This window comes from Podarcis bocagei (genome assembly GCF_964188305.1).
Source record: "Podarcis bocagei genome assembly, chromosome: 3".
NCBI lineage: Eukaryota > Metazoa > Chordata > Lepidosauria > Squamata > Lacertidae > Podarcis > Podarcis bocagei.
The window spans coordinates 314410-337006 of record NC_138127.1 but is presented as its reverse complement, the minus strand read 5'-3'; the positions used below and the strand labels follow the sequence as shown (position 1 = coordinate 337006).

At 41.8% G+C, this 22597-nt stretch overlaps 1 protein-coding gene across 2 annotated transcripts in view; it reads right to left on the bottom strand.

Moving 5' to 3' along the window:
• SPTLC3 (serine palmitoyltransferase long chain base subunit 3) overlaps window positions 1–22597 on the bottom strand; it is a 62198-nt gene that overhangs the window by 9365 nt on the left and 30236 nt on the right. For both annotated transcript variants that reach the window (XM_081189120.1, XM_081189119.1), the window contains exons 3-9: window positions 21906–22060; window positions 19710–19858; window positions 15099–15223; window positions 14202–14295; window positions 12721–12826; window positions 9583–9802; window positions 7160–7286 (exon numbers count right to left, since the gene is read on the bottom strand). In XM_081189120.1, coding sequence (XP_081045246.1) covers window positions 7160–7286; window positions 9583–9802; window positions 12721–12826; window positions 14202–14295; window positions 15099–15223; window positions 19710–19858; window positions 21906–22060 — 976 coding nt within the window. The remainder of the gene's footprint in view (window positions 1–7159; window positions 7287–9582; window positions 9803–12720; window positions 12827–14201; window positions 14296–15098; window positions 15224–19709; window positions 19859–21905; window positions 22061–22597) is intronic.

Genomic DNA, 22597 nt, shown 5'->3' with positions numbered 1-22597 from the left:
ATTTATTTAATTTCATTAAACTTATATACAGCTTGATTGTAAAAAGAACCTATATGAGAGGAAAGAGGGTGGTGAATAGCTCTGGACCTCTGTCCTCCTGTCCCCCAAATATGAAGAGAGAAGTATGGGTCTTCCTAAGACAGCAGATGAAAAAGCCTAATATACCGTATTTTTCGCTCTATAAGGTGCATTTTTCCCCTCCTAAAAAGTAAGGGGAAATGTGTGTGCGTCTTATGGAGCGAATGCAGGCGGGAGGCTCTGCTCAGCGCTCCCTTTAAAGAACCGCGTGGAGCGTGTGTGGGGCTCTTTGGGGCTTTTCCCTGAGGACTTTTTTCCCCTGAGGGCTTTTCCCTGAGAGGCTGTGCGTGGCTATCCCATAAGCCAGGACAGCAAGTGGGATCGCTGTGCAGCGATCCCGCTTGCTGTCCTGGCTTCTGGGATTCAGAATATTTTTTTTCTTGTTTTCCTCTTCCAAAAACTAGGTGCGTCTTATGGTCTGGTGCATTTTATAGAGCAAAAAATACGGTACTTGGAACAGATCTCCACAATTTACGGATGAAAACAGGGTTGGCTTCTAACAGCTCAGTTCTTCTACCAAGGATCCCTGTCCAAGCCATCCCCCTTAGCCATCACAGTTACACACTAGACCCATGTATCCTGCAGTACTATTATTATTATTATTGTTGTTGATGATGATCACCATCTGCCCTTCCCTCTCAGAAGTCAGTAGTCTTCCACTGAATTTGAAAGACAAAAAATTGCTATTCTTGACAAACAACAACAATCCTAAAACACACACAACGTGTTAGCAACAGTTCAAAATATACCATACTAGACTGAAGAATGTGAAGTGGCATGCAAGGTATTGTGTGGAGCTCTTGGTTCCAGAGGCCCTGAAAAGTGACAGAAATCTACCTTAACAAAATTTTAACAGAGGAAAAAAATTGAACAAAACTAGGAGTGGTGAATTGAACAAAACTAAGAGTGGTACAGGAGGCAGTACCAGAACAGTGACTGTCCTTCATAATAAAGGGTAATTTGGAGCTCATGGACTTCCCAAGTGAGAAATTTTCTTATACAAAAAAGATGCTTTGGAGATGACCTGTGCCCTGCTGAATGAATGGGAAGGGAACAAAAAGCCCAGTACAGTCTGTAAGTATCTTTTATACACAGATCTGCTCACACAGGCATTCTGGCTGTTATTCTTTGGGTTTGCCATTCAGTTTCCATTTGACAAATCCGTTGAGTTAGAAGGACGACAAATAGCTCAACCATCTCTCCAGTGGCACTAAAACAAAAACAGCTGTGCCAGAGTATCAAAAACACAAAAAAGCATCTTACTACAAAGCTTTCCAGTTGCTAATAAAAACAATAGTCTGGGGGTACTTCCAAAAATATTTTTGGCACAACAGATTTTAAAAGAACTCGGAAGAAAATGAGGGAGGGGGGGCTTGAATAGCTTGCAGGAAATTTTTAGAGGCTTAATGCATTGTTTAGCATGATTAATATTAAACTGGAGACTATCCATTTTTAATGCACAGATTAAAAAAAAAATTTTTTTTCCCTGTAAAAAATAAAATAAAATAAAATACCACCAGTTTTCTACCAGGATCCATGAAAAGAAAAATTGTTAGTTCAAGCACAGATCCCTTTTCCTGGCTGTAATGGGAAAACCTCCAAAGCTGATTTGTGTACATGAACAGAACTCACAACCAGCCCATCATTTTGTCCCATGTGCTAGCTTACTTCATATGTGCCAGAGTTTAGACATGCGTTGCCTTCTGACTTTTAAGATATAAAAATGTCCCATTACCCACATCTGCATGTCTTGGGCTGTATCAAACCTACTTTGAGTGGAAGACAGAAAGGGTGTAAGCTGTTCTTTACCAAGCCTCAGCACTTTCCTGTCATTTCTGATGATGTGTTTTGTGGTCAGAGACCACACACTAGTATGACTGCCTCCCCAACCCTTGTGTACATGTTCTGCCAAGCTATTTTAACACACAAGGACAGATATTATGGTGATAGGTACTTTGGAGAAACCTCAGTGCTTGAACACAATTACAGACTCGCAGATTGATGCGGCTCCTCAACCATCAAATCAAGGTAACTTTCTAAAGGACAAAAATGGTTAAGACTGTTTTGTCTAAACCAAATTGTGAAAGTGTGACTTTCAGTAGTTAAGCAGGATGCCTTGTTTTAATTTCTTAGCTACAGAGTAAGAGAGTTGTAGAGTCGGAAGGGATCCTGAGGGTCAATCTAGACCAACCCTCTGAAATGTAGGAATCTCAACAAACAGGCTCCCATCCAACCTGAAATAATACCAGAGACTGCTTAGCTTTGCAAAGGTGCTGCACCACTAGGAGGAGATAGCTTTCTAAGGAATTTGTAGCACATGTAATTTAAGTCAGCACTCCAGATCAGGGTAGATGCCTTGGCAACTTTCATCCACTATAGATCTTTTGACCTTTCAACTCATTCTCATACTTTTTGCTGTTGTTGAAAAGCCTAAATAGATGCGCAAAAAAAAAGCAGCATGGTGGTGGAGTGGATGACTGTTAAAATGAAATATTCCCATTACTAAACACAATAATCCAGCCGCAGTAAGAGCCTTACACAGAGGCTAGTAAAGGTAAAGGTAAAGGGACCCCTGACCATTAGGTCCAGTCATGGCCGACTCTGGGGTTGCGGTGCTCATCTCGCATTATTGGCCGAGGGAGCCTGCGTACAGCTTCCGGGTCATGTGGCCAGCATGACTAAGCCGCTTCTGGTGAACCAGAGCAGCGCACGGAAACGCCGTTTACCTTCCCGCCAGAGCAGTACCTATTTATCTTCTTGCACTTTGACGTGCTTTCAAACTGCTAGGTTGGCAGGAGCAGGGACCGAGCAACAGGAACTCACCCCATCGTGGGGATTCGAACCACCGACCTTCTGATCGGCAAGTCCTAGGCTCTGTGGTTTAACCCACAGCGCAAACTGTGTCCCTCTTACACAGAGGCTAGATGGTGCTAAATTCTATGTTTAAGGTAAAGGTAAAGGGGCCCCTGACCATTAGGTCCAGTCGTGAATGACTCTGGGGTTGCAGCGCTCATCTCACTTTATTGGCCGAGGGAGCTGGCGTACAGCTTCCGGGTCATGTGGCAAGCATGAAATGCTGCTTACTACTGACCAAAGGTAGGGCAAGTATAATGATAGTCTGGAGAGGGGCATAGAGGGGAACAATGATTCCAGAGACCTACAATTACTGCCCCAGAATTGCGCTTAATTTTTATTTGAATATTTCTGAATATTGTAATATAGACTTAGCAATAATATAGCACTCTGGGTGATTCTGAATAAGCATTAAAGCACCCATGGTATGTAGATCAGCATAGGTAGATTTGCAATGGGGATTTCCTCATTGTTAGCACAGATTTTCACTAAAAATCTTAAGCATCTTTGTGGGACACAATTCTCACCCAGGTGGTGAAATCTGTGTTCGGGCATTATCCCTTTCGACTGTTGTTGTTGCTGTTGTTGTGTGTGCGCCTGTATGTGCACACATGATGGAAAGGTCCTCAATATTAAAAAATAGGTAAAAGGTACCCCTGCCCGTACGGGCCAGTCTTGCCAGACTCTAGGGTTGTGCGCTCATCTCACTCTATAGGCCGGGAGCCAGCGCTGTCCGCAGACACTTCCGGGTCACGTGGCCAGCGTGACAAGCTGCATCTGGCAAGCCAGCGCAGCACACGGAACGCCGTTTACCTTCCCGCTAGTAAGCGGTCCCTATTTATCTACTTGCACCCAGGGGTGCTTTCGAACTGCTAGGTTGGCAGGCGCTGGGACCGAACGACGGGAGCGTACCCCGCCGCGGGGATTCAAACTGCCGACCATGTGATTGGCAAGTCCTAGGCGCTGAGGTTTTACCCACAGCGCCACCTGCATCCCTTCATTAAAAAACAATGAAAAAATAATGTCCCTTTATTAAAAAATAAAGCACCCACAAAAGACTAGCTGGTCAGGGAGGAGGACTCTGGCCTAGGCTTCTTACTCCTGAATATTCTTGTTTTCTATGTACAGAGAACCCTTTGTACATTAAACAATGTACAAAGAAAGATAGAAGGAAAAACGATTCAATAGAAATTTTAAAAAACTAGTACATTTAGCTAGGTAAATATCTAATATTCCAGGAATTTTGCCAAATTCATAAATCAAAATCTCACAATATTCCCAACAAATCATATGGATTTCTCTTTTCTTTGGCTTGTTACACCAATACATGATAAAAAGTCGTATTTTTAGGAAAATGGTAATAACTCTATTTCCCCTCTCTGACTTGGATCATTTTGGCTAGTTTAACCATGGAAGCTAGAGCCCAAATGTTAGTGAACCAGCCACCCGGGGTTGGGAATTGGTTTTCCCGCCCAGTAAGCTAACTGATTATTTTGAAGCTTTAATGAATGATTATTTGTATTTGATCTTTGCCACTCTGTTAGTTGGGGTAAGAAGCAACCCAAGTGAGTTTGGCTCTTCCCTCTGTTCCATTCACAACAGCTTATGAACTTTACATAAAATCTGGAAGCAAAGGCACACAGCTCATCATTCCCTGTCTAAAAGTCTTCTCTTTCTGTAAACTGAAGGAAGACAAAGTCCAATAACTCATTCCATTGACACGGATGGAAGAAGCCCAATTTCCAGCTCATTTCTGAACCTACTAGATATTGCAGAATTCAGCACACTAAGAAGTTAAATCTTTCCCAGCCAGAGGCTTTGAAACAGCCTGCTGCATCCAGGTTTTGTTTTAGCACGCTAAAACAGAATAATTTGCAATGGACTAACAACAGAGGTTCTACTGATTTATAAAAAAACAGGATCCTGCTCACATTGTTCCCTTTTCAAGGCTTCAAAGAGGAATTCTACTGAAACTCCAGCATGGACATGGAACTTTTGCAAAACAGGCTTCTCCATTCACTTATATGGAAGGGGCAATTCTATTCTAGTGATGTGGGAAGTCATCTTTATTGCTTTCTGAGCAGATCAGCGTAGGCTTAGATGAAGAGTTTTATCCTATTTCCTTATCTCAGATACTTATCAATTGCCTGCAGATTATCCTCAAAGGCCTTTAATGCTATTGAGCATGATGCCCTTTCAGATCATTTAGCTTTGGGGCTGGGTGGGAGGGAATGCCACAGCTGCCACCTTCCTGCTTAAAGGAGAAGCACAATTTCCTCACTCCTTTAAAAGGGTCCCTTGAAGCTCATTTGGATATACCGTAATTGTCCTAGCCTAGTCTTCTCTCCAATATACTAGTTTGTCATGTTTGTATCTCTTCCACCACTGTATTCCCTTATGAGAAGTACCGGTAGTATATTCAAGACTGACATTTTCTACCTTACTGAGAAATAGGCCTGTCACTATGCTACACCAGGTGCAAGTGCTAAAGAAGGCAGTTTTTAAACAATCACTCCTTAAAAATGCTTTTGACGCGATCCTTTTAAGAGGCAGGGATGGAAACAAAAGCACGCTCTATAGCTAACTCAGTTCAACTGAAAGTACAGTGGTACCTCTGGTTACATACTTAATTCGTTCCGGAGGTCCGTTCTTAACCTGAAACTGTTCTTAACCTGAAGCACCACTTTAGCTAATGGGGCCTCCTGCCGCCGCCACGCTGTTCTCATCCTGAAGCAAAGTTCTTAACCTGAAGCACTACTTCTGGGTTAGCAGAGTCTGTAACCTGAAGCATATGTAACCTGAAGCGTATGTAACCTGAGGTACCACTGTAGAAGCTTGTACCTTGAGTGGATGCCCAATGTGCTAGTGTGCATCAAAGCCACTGCAGTTAGTTTCCCCTTGCTATACTCCTTGCAATGCAACAACCCTTGAACCTGCAGGTTCTGAGAACTTCTGCATCTGTGGATCTGTACTAGCTCAAAAAGGTAAGAAGAAAAAAAGTGCAGATGGAACCTTTTATGTTTCTTTCTTACAGCCAGAAAGAATACTGTCATCTTGGGAAACTACAGTGCAATGTTGCCCTCCACTGGCAAGTATATTTGCAAAAAAGCAGTCCATAAATCGAATTTTACGTGTGTGCTCTTATTTATTGCTATAGATGAAGCATACCCTCTTTCACACCACTTTAGAAACCGTATAACAATTCTACACACTATGGCGTTAAAATGCAAAGAGACAAAGTACACCCATTCTGTGCTAGCATCTCATAGGCACTGTTCTTCAGTACTGGCCACTTGTGCCTGCTTCTCAGTATGCTGGTGTTGTGGTTGCTACTGGGAAGCTGATATGAATTATCTGGGCACCTCTTGATGCATTTATATGAAGCTCCACCAAACATGTCGGCCAAATTCAACCACATCAGAAAAAAACTTAATTTACTGTTGGCCCCAAACCACCTGGGCATCATTTCACATAAGCAGATAAGACCTTTGTCCCAACTGCCATTTTTTTCATCCAAGACAGGAAACAAATCCAAAATTGTACAAGAATATTCCTTTTAACAGGGTTACTCATAAATATAACATTTAATTTTTAATCACTTGGACATTTGGGTCACTGCCACCCCATGGACTGCTGACCATGATTTGTTCTATGTTATATAGAAGTTTATGGGAAACAGTTCAGTGACTCTTTTATTCAGACTAACATTTCCACCATGTAAGGAGGTAATTATTATGCCTTACAAACAGCCCAACACAGTGAGACATGTTTTATGACGTGAGGAATAGGGTGTTGGACCTGTGTGCTTGTCTTCTTGCACACTGAAGTGTCAGCACTTCAGTTCTGATGAAATAAATCAGTTTCCCTTTACATCTAAAATGGGGAAATGTAACTCAGTGTCAGTTTAGGCTTACAGCCAAGATCTTGAGACAGCAAGAGTGAAGAAGCACATGATCCCTGATGCTTGTTCCTGGCTTCATACACCTACCAAGTCAGAATCACTGCACCACTATTGGTCTAACAACATCCTCCAAGCAAAGTGTGATTGCAGGTGTATGAAGGCCAGGAATTAAGTCCCCCAAATGCTATGTTTTGCTCATACATTGACCACAAATGATCAGTTGCATTCATCCACAAGCATGCCTTTCTTAAGGTGAAATGCTGTTATCCCCCCTCCCATTTCAAACAACTATAAAAGGAAATCTTCTCAGTCAGCACAATATCCTACCTTTTGTGGTTCCATCTAGTCCCATGACACATTTCATTGCTCTTATGATTTGTTCCACTACTGGAGCAGCCATAGATGAAGCATATGCAGCACTATGGGAGTGAACCCGTAAGTAGTCTACTAGTTCCTGGAATAAAAACAGAATAAAGTTTTAGCGCAGACACCAAAACCTCCTTATGTCTGTTGGAACAGAAGTTTGCAGGTGGAAAGAGCAATCAGATCCAGAATTGGCTGCACACTCAACTGTAAGCCGAAATGCAAAACTTTTAGTAACATACCTCACTTTTGAACCAATGGCTAAATCATCTATTTGTTTCACTGATTACCTCAAGTACTCTTATAAAGGTAAAGGTACCCCTGCCCGTACGGGCCAGTCGTGTCCGACTCTAGGGTTGTGCGCTCATCTCACTTAAGAGGCCGGGAGCCATCGCTGTCCGAAGACACTTCCGGGTCACGTGGCCAGCGTGACGAAGCTGTTCTGGTGAGCCAGCACCAGCTCAGCACACGGAAACGCCGTTTACCTTCCTGCTATAAAGCGGTACCTATTTATCTACTTGCACTTAAGGGTGCTTTTGAACTGCTAGGTGGGCAGGAGCTGGGACCGAAAGACGGGAGCCCGCCCCACCGCGGGGATTCGAACCGCCGACCATACGATCGGTAAGTCCTAGGCACTGAGGTTTTACCCACAGCGCCAACCGCGTCCCCAAGTACTCTTATAACAACTGTCAAAAGGGCACACTTTTAAAAAGTCAGTGCATGGCAAGAAGCATCATGCTTCCAAATTTCCCAGTAATGAGAGAACAGATAGACAGCAGAGGATGATATTTTAATGCACTATCTCTAGAGATAGTCCTTCCCATGGACCTTGTACCCAGAAGAAATAAACTGCTATTCTATCTCTGTTTATGGGTTCAGTGTTTGGTTCTACTGCAATTCCTTAAAATGAGGCAAGGAGCTCTCTCATTCAGAAAAAGTAAAAAAATTCCTTCCAGTAGCACCTTAAAGACCAACTAAGTTAGTTCTTGGTATGAGCTTTCGTGTGCATGCACACTTCTTCAGATACAGATGAGCCTCAGCTATCTGCCAATCTCCCATTCCCACCACCCTTCTGAGTAATACCCCTCCCCACCTTCTCACTATATAGAAGGATCTGGCAACTTCTGTTTCAGTGTATCTGAAGAAGTGTGCATGCACACGAAAGCTCATACCAAGAACTAACTTAGTTGGTCTTTAAGGTGCTACTGGAAGGATTTTTTTTTATTTTGACTATGGCAGACCAACACGGCTACCTATCTGCAATTCAGAAAAAGGTTATTCAGCCTAGACCCACAATATTTGAAGGGAAAAGTACATCAGGAAATTTATTTTTCAACAGTGTTTCAAATTAGTTTAATGCTAAATTAGGCCTGGCACAGTAGCAATGCCTAATTAAATGATCTGCAATTCAATACCTGCAACCTGGATCCTTTTCAAAGGCGTGTCTGACTGAGCACACCTCTGGTCTCAGAGGTGAGAGGTTATTAAACAGTGCTAATAGGGATCTGATGCAAAGAGTAGCACAGAAGCCAATTTAAGCTGACTCAAGTGAAAAATCTGACTACAGTTTCCCCTGCAGACAAAAACAGAACATGCTCACAGTTTTACTTGTTTATACTCAAGCAACATAAGACTTGAAAGTTCACAACCCTAAGGAAACTATGCAGTCAATGTAAAATTCATTCATGTTTAGCTACAATCCTTTGGCAGGACTTGCATATAAGCTGTATGCAACTGTACTCACGCAAAGAGCAATTTTTGCAGCAAGCACATGACTTCTGAAGACACGTAATAATGTGCCCAGTACAGAGAAATCGTTAAAACTTTCTTAAGATCAAATAACAAAAGGAATTCAGAGGCATTCCAAAAAACATTTGAGAACTCAGTTACCAGTGTGCAAATTGTTGCTGCATTTCCCCCTTACATCATCATATTCAATGACATTAATTAGAAAGTGCTTACTATGAACAACCTGCATGCAAATAGTGGGATGAGATATTGGCACAGTTATCAAATGCAGCAGAAACAATGTTTACTGTCAACAGGAGAATCCAAAGAGCTGTATATTTGTGACATGATATTCATTCAGAAGTATGTGAACTCTGTAAAACCATGTGGAGAGGGACCTCAAAACTGGAATATTATCTGTTCTGTGGATGCAGACGGAACCACATGAAGCCCTTCAAACCTAGTGCAAATATACAGACAAGGGAGCAAAAACTCTTGCAAAAACATGAGAAGTGGCAGGATTTTCTAGGTACCAGAATAGGATATCTGCTTCCTGACTGCTATAGCAACCCAGGTCTTATTCCATTTTTGAAATGGTTAGCAATCACTGGCATTTGAGTTTTTACACACCTACAAATGCTGACAATTGATGCCAATACCTTTTTGCCTGCTATGTATCCCCCTGCTGCTCCAAAGCTTTTGGTGAATGTTCCCATCAGCACATCAACATCGTTGGGATCCATTCCAAAGTACTCCACAACTCCTCTTCCTGTTGGGCCAACGGCACCTATGCTGTGAGCTTCGTCCAAGTAGACATAGGCTTTGTATTTTCTCTTCAAGGCAATTATCTCTGGCAAGCGTACAATGGAGCCTTCCATACTGTGGGAAACAAAAGAAAACAGCTGAGAAATGAGCACTTAATTGATTCAGCTATAGCTATTGTTGCATAATATGGACATAATGCTATTGATTGCATCCAAGCAGCTCAAGACACAGTGGAGAAAAACCTAAGTATACTTGTTTGTACTCGCGAGCAGCTACCAGCAAGAGACAAAGAAGCACTAGAGTTCAACAAACCAAAAGTAGCTTAGCTGTGGACTATTGTTTATTCCTTAGGTGTCAACAAAGGAGTGTCCCAAAAGGGAAGTGGAGACTGTGGTGTCTTTAGGATATATAGTTTATTTACACACATACAGGGTGGTCCAAAAGTAGATATACTTTTGAAAACAAACAAACAAAGAAACAATTATTTTTCTTTACCGATATTGTGAACGATGAGAACTTCTTGAGTCAAAGAACAAAGAAAGTGGATTCTAAAGCAGTATACCTACTTTTGGGCCACCCTGTATATAACCTGAGCCTGTGATGGAAAGGTTCACTGCGTCAACACCCCAAAAGGGTTTTGTTTCTCCCATAGCCACAGCCCTGGATTCAGCCGGAGATCCAGCATGGCGCTCTCTCTCTCTCTCTCCTTTTCCAGCCTGCCATTTTTGCATCATATCGCTCCCTAACCTCTCTACTCTAAACTCTGGCTTTATCTGTTGAGGGAGGGGGGTCTCCACTCATTTTTCATCTTGCACAGACTCCTTGATCCAGTCAAAAACAATTAAAATAATTAGTTAAAACATGTCAACATTACACATAGGCTGGTCTAAAACATGTTTTTAGTAGGAACTGAAAAGAGTACAGTGAAGACACCTTCCAGATGTCATTAAGCAGGAAGTGTGGGTGTACTCATGATTTCATTGCTCTATTATTTCCCATCCACCCATCTACTTGCTAAATTCAGATAACATGATTGCTTTGATGAAGAGTTCCAACACCTTGCAGAAATATTACAACACTGACCAGTTTGGAATGCCACACAACATTCAGACCAAGTGCAATTCATTATGCAAACAAAAGATCTCTAGAGATTTTCATCCATGACATGTTATAAAAAAGAAAAGCCTTCCAAAAATGCCAAAAGCAATCTGTGTCTTTCTCACAGATATATATCCTTTATTGTTTTAAGAATCATGCTACATGATCCCTATTCATATGCATATTATTATTATTATTATTAATATACCATCTGTTATCCAAATGATAGTGTAATGTGTTGGGATACTGCCAGGGAGACGTGGGCAATTGGGCAGCCACGTCGTCTCCGGACGATCTCTGGTCTCCCATTGGAACAGCATCAGTCAATTAGCGACACGAGCCTCAGAGACATTCCAAGACTCGTGCACACCCTTTCTGCAGAATTTCCACAACGGAAGATTCACCCAGGAGAGCATATTTACAGCTTTATTCAACGTCGATCAGAACAAAGGAAAAAACATGACTGCTTGCATCCGTGTCGAGGAAAACAGCCAGAAACAAAAGCTATATACAAAACGGAAACTCCCAGTGAGGAGGAAGTAAACAGGCATGTGACACACAACAGCCTGTTTCCTTTTTAAGGAGGAATGGAAATATCCTAACATAATGATGTAATAATGATACCAGGCACACAACAAAGGCTGAATGAATGAATGAATGAACCATGCACACCTGGGGAGAGCATTCCACAGATGGGAAGCCACCACAGAAAAGGCCTGTTCTTGTGTTGTCATCCTCCAAACCTCTTAGGGAGGGGGGACAAAGAGAAGGGCCTCGGATGACAAGCACAGGGTCCAGGTTGGATCGAATGGGGGAAGGCAGCCCTTAAGATCCTGAGCTGTATCGCCATAATCTGGAACCAGAATGCACGAGTAGGAAGAAAGGTGCCAGCTCAGCTCTCCCATGTCTGCAGTGGGGAGCCTTTCACGTTCATGGAGGCTTCTTGTGAGATGGGGGTTCTACACAATGCAAGGAGCCTATGGAATTAGAAGCTACAGACCCTTTGTCTTCCAAATCATGGCAGGGAGTGAAAGAGAATGGGGACAAGGAGGCAGAGTCAGGGTTCTAGTCCTCATTTCCACATTCCGCTTCCAAATTACTTTTAACAGCTGAATAAAGCTTTGGAGTTAGAGTGACCAGCCACTAACCAAAGAAAAAACAGAAGGTAATGACTCATTAAAGGTAAAGGGACCCCTGACCATTAGGTCTAGTTGTGGCCGACTCTGGGGTTGTGACACTCATCTCGCTTTATTGGCCGAGGGTGCCTGCATACAGCTTCCGGGTCATGTGGCCAGCATGACTAAGCCGCTTCTGGCAAACCAGAGCAGTGCACGGAAACGCCGTTTACCTTCCTGCCGGAGCGGTACCTATTTATCTACTTGCACTTTGACGTGCTTTTGAACTGCTACGTTGGCAGGAGCAGAGACTGAGCAACAGGAACTCACCCCGTTGCTGGGATTCGAACTGCCGACCTTCTGATTGGCAAGTCCTAGGCTCTGGGGTTTAACCCACCGCGCCACCCACGTCCCCTCAAATTCTCTCTTTTTTAAAAACAAGCAATCCACAAAGCAAGCTGGGGCAGACTGCACTTGTGCAGCAGAATGTGGGTTGGGAAGAGGCTTCTTAAGTCTTCCTCCTTAAATTTTACAGATCAAAATTGCCCCCGCCCCCACAATTGATTTTTGGCCTGTAGGGAGAATATAAGCATCATGTTCCTTGTGCACCCAAACAAAAAGCTGCTTTGGGATACCAAATATGATCTGAAAAATGACGGTGGGAGGCAGAACCTTACACAGCCTCTTTGCTTACCATTCTTCCACTCAGATACAGTATTCTCTTGGCTGCTTCAACTGTTAAACAGTGGTCAGCATCACCTATGGTTTGTTGGAAGAAAGCCAACTTGAACTTGCATTGGAGTTGCAATTTCTGCATACCTGTAAATGCCTTCCACAAGAATCAGAATCTTTTTCCATGCTCTCCGACTTCGAGGTTGTCCATGTATTACTGCTTCCTTCAAAAGCTTTTCTAAGCTTTGTATATCTGGTTACAAAAACACAAGAAAGCAGTGGATCAGATATTTATTCATGTAATTTCTTTGCAGAACATTTATATCCCTCCTTCTAATAAGGAAGACCGTAATCCTGTCACGCTCTGGGGAACAAAAGTCTGTGCTTTTCAAAAATTGGAGACCAGCAGCGGATTCATCCTTTTAAATAGTTGAACAATTTAATTGTTTGAGGACACATCTGAGTGACTTCTTTCCTGAACAAGAATGGCAACATTTAGAATACTGTTACTGTTCATGGTGGGGTGTGTTTTTATGGGTGTCTTCCTGCAACGCACAGTCAGCTCTCAACTTATGTGGGGGATAGTGCATAAAGCCAAAATTGCTTATGGTTAAAACACTCTCCCTGCACCTCTGAATGCTCTCCCAAGCTGAGTGCAATGGCAGGTAAGACTGCTAATGTTTTCCCGCCAGACGCCCACCTTTTAAAAAAATAAATTCAGCCAAGCATGTACAGAAGAATTCGTACAAGTTAAGTTGTGAGTTGGTCTTATTATGTTTTACAAACTTCCAAGCTCTCTACTGCATAATACGCCTGCTGCTTTACATGACCCTGAGAAGCAACCCCAGTTAACAACCAAAACACGTTGCTTCGCATTAGTGAGAGGTGCGTTTTACCTTGAGTGGGCAGTGGGGTAGAAGATACTTTTAGTTTATAGTACAACCATATTAAATTTCCAGTAAACCAAGTATCTTAATGCTGATCTTTTATACAGAAGCTGGATTTTGTCTTCCCAACCATTCCATGTTTGATATAAAATGTTGAGATCAGTGCTTGCTCATAACACAAACACCCATGTATATTCTGCCAGATTGTGGTAGCATTCCATACATCTGATGACAGGGATTCAAATCCACAAAAGCTTACACCATGATAAAATTCATTATTCTTTAAAAAGGTGCCACAAGACTTTTTTTTTTGTTGCAACAGACTAATATGGGTAGTTTCTTTTTCCTAAACAATGTTAGTTAGGCACGTAATTTGCTATATAGTATATAGTGTGTTCATAAAGGTTCAACTGATGCTCCGGCTGAAGTATGGGCCATTTTTAGTTACACATTTGTACAGTTTTTCTAATAACTTTGGAGCATGGGAATTGTTTCACAACAAAGAGAGTCAGTAAAGTTTCCTCCAAAAGTTTTGAAAACCACAGATCAACCTGGGTAATTTAAGGGCTTTTGTGCAAAACAGCAAGCTGTGTTTCTTTTTAAATGGATGAGACGTATAAACACGTTTTAACATGCTTTATCTCCAGTGAAATAGTGAAATAGTCTCATATGTCAATTGACAGAAATTTCCTTGCGTGTACACAAGTCAGTTTACCCAACATACCCAGTATTAATACTTACTGTTGTGTCTGAAGACTCTAATTGTAGCACCTGAGAGCCTTGCACCGAGAACAAGTGAAGAATGGTTCAGTTCATCACTTAAAATAAGACTTCCCTGTGGAAGTAAATAACGAATCACAATATGTTATTTGGGCTTGGTAATTGTCATCAATGTCCAATTTTTTACTTTTATTGTAATGTTTATTGATTGAGAAATATTGTAAGAAGGGTCTTTAGTAGGTTCAAGGGAAGCCTGCTCTGAACATGAATCTTTATGGAAGCAACACTTTAATCTTCGGACCGTCGGGTGAATGAACTGAAACAGACAACTTTGGTTATGCATTTTGTCTTTGTGGTCTAAGGTGTTTATTTTTCTTTCTGACAAATGGAACACAGACACGTTTAGCCATCTTGTTCCAACCACTCATTCTTAAAAAGGGTGGGGGTTACTTTCTAAAAGGTTCTGAAATATTCAGGGTTACAATCTGCTGCTCAACTTGCCATAAATCACTATCACCACTAATGTTTCCTTCCTGAGCGAGTCATCCACCCCAAAATTATCTCTATCACTGTTAATCGCATTTGTTATTCATTTTGTAAAAAGTGTATTATAGCGAGTTAACAATATAAAAGACAGACAGGTAAAATAAACTAACAGTCAAATTAAAAACACCATACAGTAGAAAATTCCTAAAACGCTCACCCAACAATAAATTAAGAAGGATGGAGTCTACCTTAGCACACTGAAAGATGAGTAGCATAATAGCGGCTAACTTAACTATCAAAAGCCTGGATAAATTAAAATGTCTTAGCCTGGCACCTAAAACTGGATGACTCAGGTACATTTTCCTGGGCATCACCTTCCACAAGGTCCCTAAGTTTCCTGTGATATGGACATTCCTAAAGACGTTCACTCACCTTCCCAACCAATGCAGGGATGTTCATAGAATTTGTAGCAAAGCCCATACCAAATGCCATAGCCGCTTCAACGCCCAGGAATTCTGCCACCAGATTTTCTAACTCAACATGTTTGTCAAGGTTGCCTGTTGGAAACAATTAAAAATAGTTTTACAGATCACATTAGTACTTCCCAAGAAAATCAAAGCAGACAGTTTGCAAGACGTGGATATACCCAGCAGATTACTGCGAATCTTACACGAGAATGGTTTTGAGCTTCTTATATCTTTCTGTTGCATGGTTTTATTTCAACTGTTGCAGAGAGCTCTGATATGTTATTGTGATGTACTGGCATATAAAAATTTCTAGAGAGAAATAAATGAATAAACGTACATAATGTTTTTATTTAAAAGATCCCATATGCTGACATATCCAAGTGTTCAATCTCAAGTGCGGTTTTCCCTTACTTAGGTGAAGTAGGAGCTGTAAAAGGCCAACAAAGCCAAAGATCTGATGATGGAGATGGACCAGCTCTGATTAACTAATCCATGGCTCCTTCCCCGCTGCAAAGGTTCACTAAAAACATACAAAGGGACCAGAGGAGTCATGTGGCTCTGGGGGCGGGGCTAAATACATGTCCCTGCCCACAGCCCTACTCTACCCAGAAAGTCAGTGGATCTATCCATGTGCTGAGTGCAAATATCCACAAAAGGGTTTGGATGGTTTTAGGCCCTCCTCTTCCCACCCTCAGGAATCCCTCCGCAATTTTATTTATCTATTTATGGAAATTATTGGGAGTGGCTAGGAACTAACAGCAAAGACTTTTAGTTCATTCCTGTGGTTGATCTAGAAGGCATTGTGGATTTACCCTGAATGCCAGTCCTAATATACCTACAGAAAGCCTGTTGCAATACGTGGGGTGCTCCTCTTCCAGGTTTTTGAAAACCAGCCCCGTGCCCTTTGACAGGATACTCCATTTCATTTCCCTTGCCTGGTTTTCAACTGGTTTCTCCCCTGCCCCCCCCCCAACTGTCAGTCTGTATTCTAAACATGATTAGGCTTTGCTGGGCTGTTCCACCATGTCCAACACATACAAACACCCAAAAAATGCAAGTTTCTGAGATACCGCTGAGGTCACTCTCCTCTCACAATTTTAATCCTTCAGGTTTAAATATATTTTGATGATTTTTAGATTCTTGCACTGCCACTGGTTTCTGCTGTTGGTTTTATTCTGCGGCTGTCTTAACTGGTTTTTAGATTTTATGTTACATTTATTGTTATGTTCTTGCATTTTATAGTTTGAACCTCTGTTTTCTGAACTGTCTGGTAAGCTCTAGCCGCTAAGTGGCACAGCAGTATTGTAAAGTTAATTAAAAAAAAAAAGCTTTTAAAGTGACAAAAGCCAAGGTATATGTGGGCTAACAGCTGTTTGCCAGCACCAAATATTGGTAATTATTGTTTGAATAAAAACAAACAAACAGTATTTCTACCTTTGTACTTTCATGAAATATAACACACACAGTTACTATGTCCAGTTGGATCCAGAGATCCCAGGTGCAAAGTTTTGCTCACAGGATGCGGTGTGTGTCAGTTTTTTTCTGAATCCCCATTTCCCCTGTCTGAAAATCTGCTCCAGAGGATTGAAGGACCCTCTGGAACAGTAAGGGGAAAATTCTGGGACTGCAGCCCATTTGCAGAATAGATTCAGACCAATGCGTTCTTAAAACAGGTAACACAAGTTTACTGTTAAGACTCCCGCCTCCCCACAATAGCTTCCAAATTTTTACAGATGGCCACTCTAAATTGGAAATTATGACATGGCTATTGGATTACTCTATGACAAATCATCAGATAATGGAACACTCCCGGCTGTTCAACTGAACTAACCAAATACCATTTCCTACAATTAGCAAGGTCACCTCCATGATGTTGCAAAAGCATCCTCGTCTATGTTACGGGCAAAAACCAGTGTGACAGATATGTTTCAGGCTACATTAACATGCAGCTACATCTGCATGTCAATGGCTCTCAGAACATAATGAGAACTAATTCCTGATTCATCTTTGCATAAGTCAAACCTGACTGGCAAGGGTGTCAAGACCAGCCCTTTGCTTTGCACATTTCTAATTAGAGTGGAACCTCTGTGGGTGGTAGGTGAGGTGTTCAAGAAAAACCATGAGGCACCTACCAGATCTTATCACTGGGAGGTTTGTGACAAGATACACAGGGTGGGGATGAAATACCCAGTTCAGTTTCAACATGTTTCTAAGCCCAACTTTTAACGCAAAAAGGATAGAACTAACTCAATCTAGGCAGGGATTTACATGCTTAGGCTGGCAGGCACAAATATTGTTACATCAACCGACACTGTGCTTACTGGAAGGGTCATAGCTCACTAGCAGAGTGCATGCTTTGCAAGCGAAAAAATCCCAGGTTTGACATTAGATTCTCCAGGTACAGTTGGGAAAGGACTCCTGCCTGAAATCCTAGACAGTGGCACAGAGTCAACATTGACAATAATGAGCACAATGGACCAATGGTATGACTGCTATAAAGCAAGTGTACACTGGTGCTGTTGTTGGTAATGCGTAGAAAAACTATCTACTGGAGCTCAGAACAAGTTATACCAGCTTTCCCCTAAGGTTTTTTGGGATGCCAGGAATTCCAGAAAGCTAAAGTTTGGAGAAACTCTGCCTCTTCCTTACTCCAAGCACAAAAATAAGGAACCCACTGTATAGGAACACACACAAATAGAAAACACAGGGGTTCAGGCCAGCATACAGACACGATATATTGCAAGCAAAGTACCACGAATGTATTCGTCACAATGTACCCGCTATTACAAGGCATACAGTACATGCAAGCAGTACTCCAGAATCGTCAAAATAAGTACAATATTACAATTAATGATATATTTTCATTATCTTCGACGCAAGGGAGTTATTGGGAGTGGTGGAGCAGCTGTAGCAAACAGGACTGGAGGCCGGTGATCCCAGTTTTGAAGAGAAACTCCTTCTTCAGCTGACAATATAGAAGAATATGGTAGCAGCCCAAGCCAGACTATATGCAGTGGAACCTCGTTGTTGAACGTAATCCATTCCGGAAGACTGTTCAACTTCCAAAATGTTCAACAACCGAGGCGCAATTGCCGGTCGGCAAATTCCTTTAAAAAAATGGAGAAACACGCCTAGGAAGCCGTTCGACATTTGAGGCTCGTTCGAAAACTGAAGCATTCACTTCCGGGTTGTTGGTGTTCAGCTTCCGAAGTGTTCAACAACCAAGGTTCCACTGTAGTGTAAACTAATCCAGACCATGAGCAGGCTGACTCACCCTGTGAAGTTAATAAGGTCCCATATTGGGTACAAGTAGAGACAACTGCTGCTTGCTGGCTAGCAGAGCACAGAGGAAGCCCACTAGTAGACATTTATTAGTAGAGACTGAAACACTGAGGATTTCTTAAGGAGGTACTACAAGAAACAGCCCAAATCAAAAGATGTATTCAACTCATGCGGTGTGATTGTATTAAGAAGATGAATAAACTTAATTTCTTGTCTCAAGAGTACTTTCTTAGTACTGAGAAGGTGGTGCATGCTCTGGTTATCTCCAGCTTGGACTACTGCAATGTGCTCCATGTGGGGCTATATTTGAAGGCGACCCGGAAACTACAACTAATCCAGAATGCAGCAGCTAGACTGGTGACTGGGAGCGGCTTCTGAGACCATATAACACCAGTCCTGAAAGACCTACATTGGCTCCCAGTACGTTTTCTAGCACAATTCAAAGTGTTGGTGCTGACCTTTAAAGTCCTAAATGGCCTCGGCCCTGAAGTACAGCTCCAAAGGCCTTCTGGCGGTTCCCTCCCTGCGAGAAATGAGGTTACAGGGAACCAGGCAGAGGGACTTCTCAGTAGTGGTGCCCTCCCTGTGGAATGCCCTCCCATCAGATGCCAAGGAAATAAACAACTATCTGACTTTGAGAAGACATCTGAAGGCAGCCCTGTTTGGGGTAGTTTTGAATGTTTGATGTTTTATTGTGTTTTTAATATTCTGTTGGGAGCTACTCAGAGTGGCTGGGGAAACCCAGCCAGATGGGCAGGGTATAAATATTATTATTATTAATTCTGATGTATGGGTCAGACTTCAGTCGCCAAATGGAATTTTTTTTTATGTTGGTGTCACTGTGCTTTTTCTTGAGATAATGTTCCAGGATAATGGTGCCCCTGCTAGTCTGTTTCGTGCCCGTTGCACTTTTATACCTCCAGTGAAGCATTTGCATATTATTCAAATACTCCTTAGAGATATTGAAAGACTTAAGCCTCAGTGTCACAGAAGGCATTATAATTGATCCAGAGCAGATAAACTAATCCTGGATACCGTTGCCCAATGTTGCGTGTGACTAATATAAAATACGTTATCTTCCATACTGATCCTGTCAGCTGATTGTATGAGAGAACAGAATGATTTTTTAAAGATGCTTATAAGTACAACAAATTTGCATGACGGCTACTTTTAAAAACGGTTTCGTGGTTTGAAATGGAGCCAGAAATGTATTCTCAAATGGATTTTTAGCCCTATCCAAAAAAGAGCTCCCAACGCTAAAGATTGTGGTAGTAACTGAAAAACTGTTCCTTACCCATTTCCTGTCTGGTGCTACATACGCCTGTGCCGTATTTATGCAGCATAGTGCCCACAGTTTTCAAAGCGCTAGGATCAGTTTCTGCAAAGCCGAGGTAGTTATATGAACCCATGTTGATTACATTTTTCATTATCTTTCCAGTGAACCTACAGCCAAGGGGAAAAAAAACTTATTTCAATATTTAAATCACAATGTTGATGTAATAAAACATAAATGGCATTATTAAAACCTCCTGAATTGAAGATCTGAGTAAGGCCAACATGAAAAAACTATATGATGGAAGTGACCCTATAAACCTTGCCCTTGTTTCCTTTTATTTAATAGACCTGGTAAAGCATATGTGAGAGTGGCAAACTCTGCACAAGGAACTACATTTCAGCCAACAAATGAAGTCCTTTTTCACCTGCATCAAACACACAAGCAGCTCCATGGGTGTTTTTCTCTCAGTCAATTTATTTGAATAATGTATTCTGGAGAGGATTTTGCAAAATTTATTTTCTTGAGCAGTGACAGTTCCTCAAATTTGAAAAGTAATCTATAAAAGTTACAATCTTTTTTCAAAAGCAATTCTCACTTCCCTTATTGTTGTTGTTATTTATTAGAATTATATGTTGCCCTTCATCATAAGATCTCAGTGTGGTTCACAAAACAAAATACAGGATAAAAACAAGTAAATAATTAAAACAAAACAGCAAACGACAACAACAAAAACCCCTCCCTTCCCACAGACACATTTAAAAGGTTGTAGAATATAAATCAGCCAAAGGCCTGTTTAAGAGGAACGTTTTCGCCTGTCACCTAAAAATATATACGCAGACCTTTCTTGGGAGAGTATTTCGCAAATGGGGAGCCACTGCAGAAAAGGCCCGTTCTCATGTTGCCATCCTCCAGACCTCAAGTGGAGTGTTTATGGATAAATTCTGATGTATTGCTGTCGATATGGGCCAATGGCTGCAATAAATCTATCTATCTATCTATCTATCCTCCAGACCTCAAGTGGAGAAGGCACATGAAGTAGGGCCTCAGATGATGAACACAGACTCTTGGGCCGTTTATATGGGAAGAGACTGTCCTTGAGGTATTGCGGGCCTGAGCCATTTAAGGCTTTATAGGTGAAAAACAGCACTTTGAATTGGGCCCGGAAGCTAATACGCAGCCAGTACTTTTGGCCACCAGGCTCAATACCCTTTGTACTCTGTTCCTTTCTCTGTTGAGATCAAAATAAAGAATTCGGATAAATTCCAGATTAACAACATGGATTTCCTATAGCGTTTATGTTTGAAGTTTGTGGTAGCTCAGAGTTCAATCCTGATACTCTAATCTAGCTGGTATGGTATTGAGCATATACATGATACATGCACTTGCTAATGAAATAGAAGCTCTCCCCCTCCAGCTTTTACATGTATCTGACTGTGCTTCCTGGAGAGATCGGCAGGGTCAGCAGAAGGTTTGTTATTTGTTTTAAAACTCATGGTTTGTCCAGGAGATCTAACTGATTAGTCCTGGTTTGGACATCACAATTAGAAGCAGAACAAACGGGAAGCAGCAGCAAAATGATTGTAATCTCTTCTTTGGGAGCATGTATGCTTACACTAAGGGCTTGTCCACACTTCTGCTTATCCCATGCCTATAAAGAAAGGGTCCAAGTGGTTTTCTGCTTGTCCCATGCTTTCTGGGCACAAGTCCAAGCAGTTTTGCCTTTGCCCTGCCGCTTTCCCCCTGAAAACCCACTCTTTAGTGCTAAATCGGAGCAAACAACAATCCATGGAAAACTCAGTTGCAGTTTGTTCCAATTCAGAACTAAGTGTCAGGTTTCACCCAGGCAAAAGTTGGGGGTCAAATGGAGGTGGGAATAAGCCCTGGGCCACTGTGTAATGTGCCAGCCAGGCTACCATCAAGGGCAGAAATGCAACCCTGCTTCAAGATGCAAGTTCTGTGCAAGTGAGTTAACACAGGAACACGGCTTATGTTGAAACCATTAACAATTTTAGGTTTGAGTCACAATTCAAGCACACAATCTTTACAAAAAGACTTCCCAAACAGATCTGTCCTGACTCTACAATTCTGTGATTCTATGATTTCTGTGGTATCACAAAACAGGTAATTACAAAATTCCACTGATAGCTATGGAAAGAGAGTGAGAGACACATTTTTTTTCATCGATCATCACCTGTATTTACTAGCCTGACCCACCTAAATGTCCAGTTGTAATCATCTGAAACACGTTCCATCAGATCAAACTTTGGTCCAGGAACGCTGCAGATAGGGCGGTTCCAATTGTCTCTTATTCTCACGTAGAGGTTTCTTGTAAAAAAGTTTTCAAAATCTTGATAAAGTGGTACAAAATCCTAGGTTTTTTAAAGGGAAAAGAAGTGTGCAAAGTTACATCTCAAGGATATATGCATCATCTAAGGTTTTTTTTTATTATATATACATTTCAGTTGTTTTATGGAGGGGTTTTTGGCCAGTCACCGACCCCCAAGTCTGCCACACTAGAGATGGCTGTAAGTCTTAGTAAGATAAATATAGTGCGATCTAGACTGGCAAGAGATAGACTTTCATTGGTGGTGTTCTGGTATGTATGTATGTATGTATGTATGTATGTATGTATGTATGTATACCTCTATCAAAACAGGCAAGGCTGAAAAGCACTTTGTAAAATTAAAAGGGGACTTAGCACACTAGCAGTGGCACAATGGGTCAGTTTGTCTGGCTGTTAACCAGAAGGTTGGTGGTTTGAGACCACTCAGGGATGGCTGTGGGGAGGACTCCTGAATTGCAGGGGGCTGGACCAGATGGTCTTCATGGTCCCTTCTAATTCTACAATTCTGTGATTCTTCTGAGATTGTAACACCATACCTTAGGGAGAGTCTACCTGTGTGTGT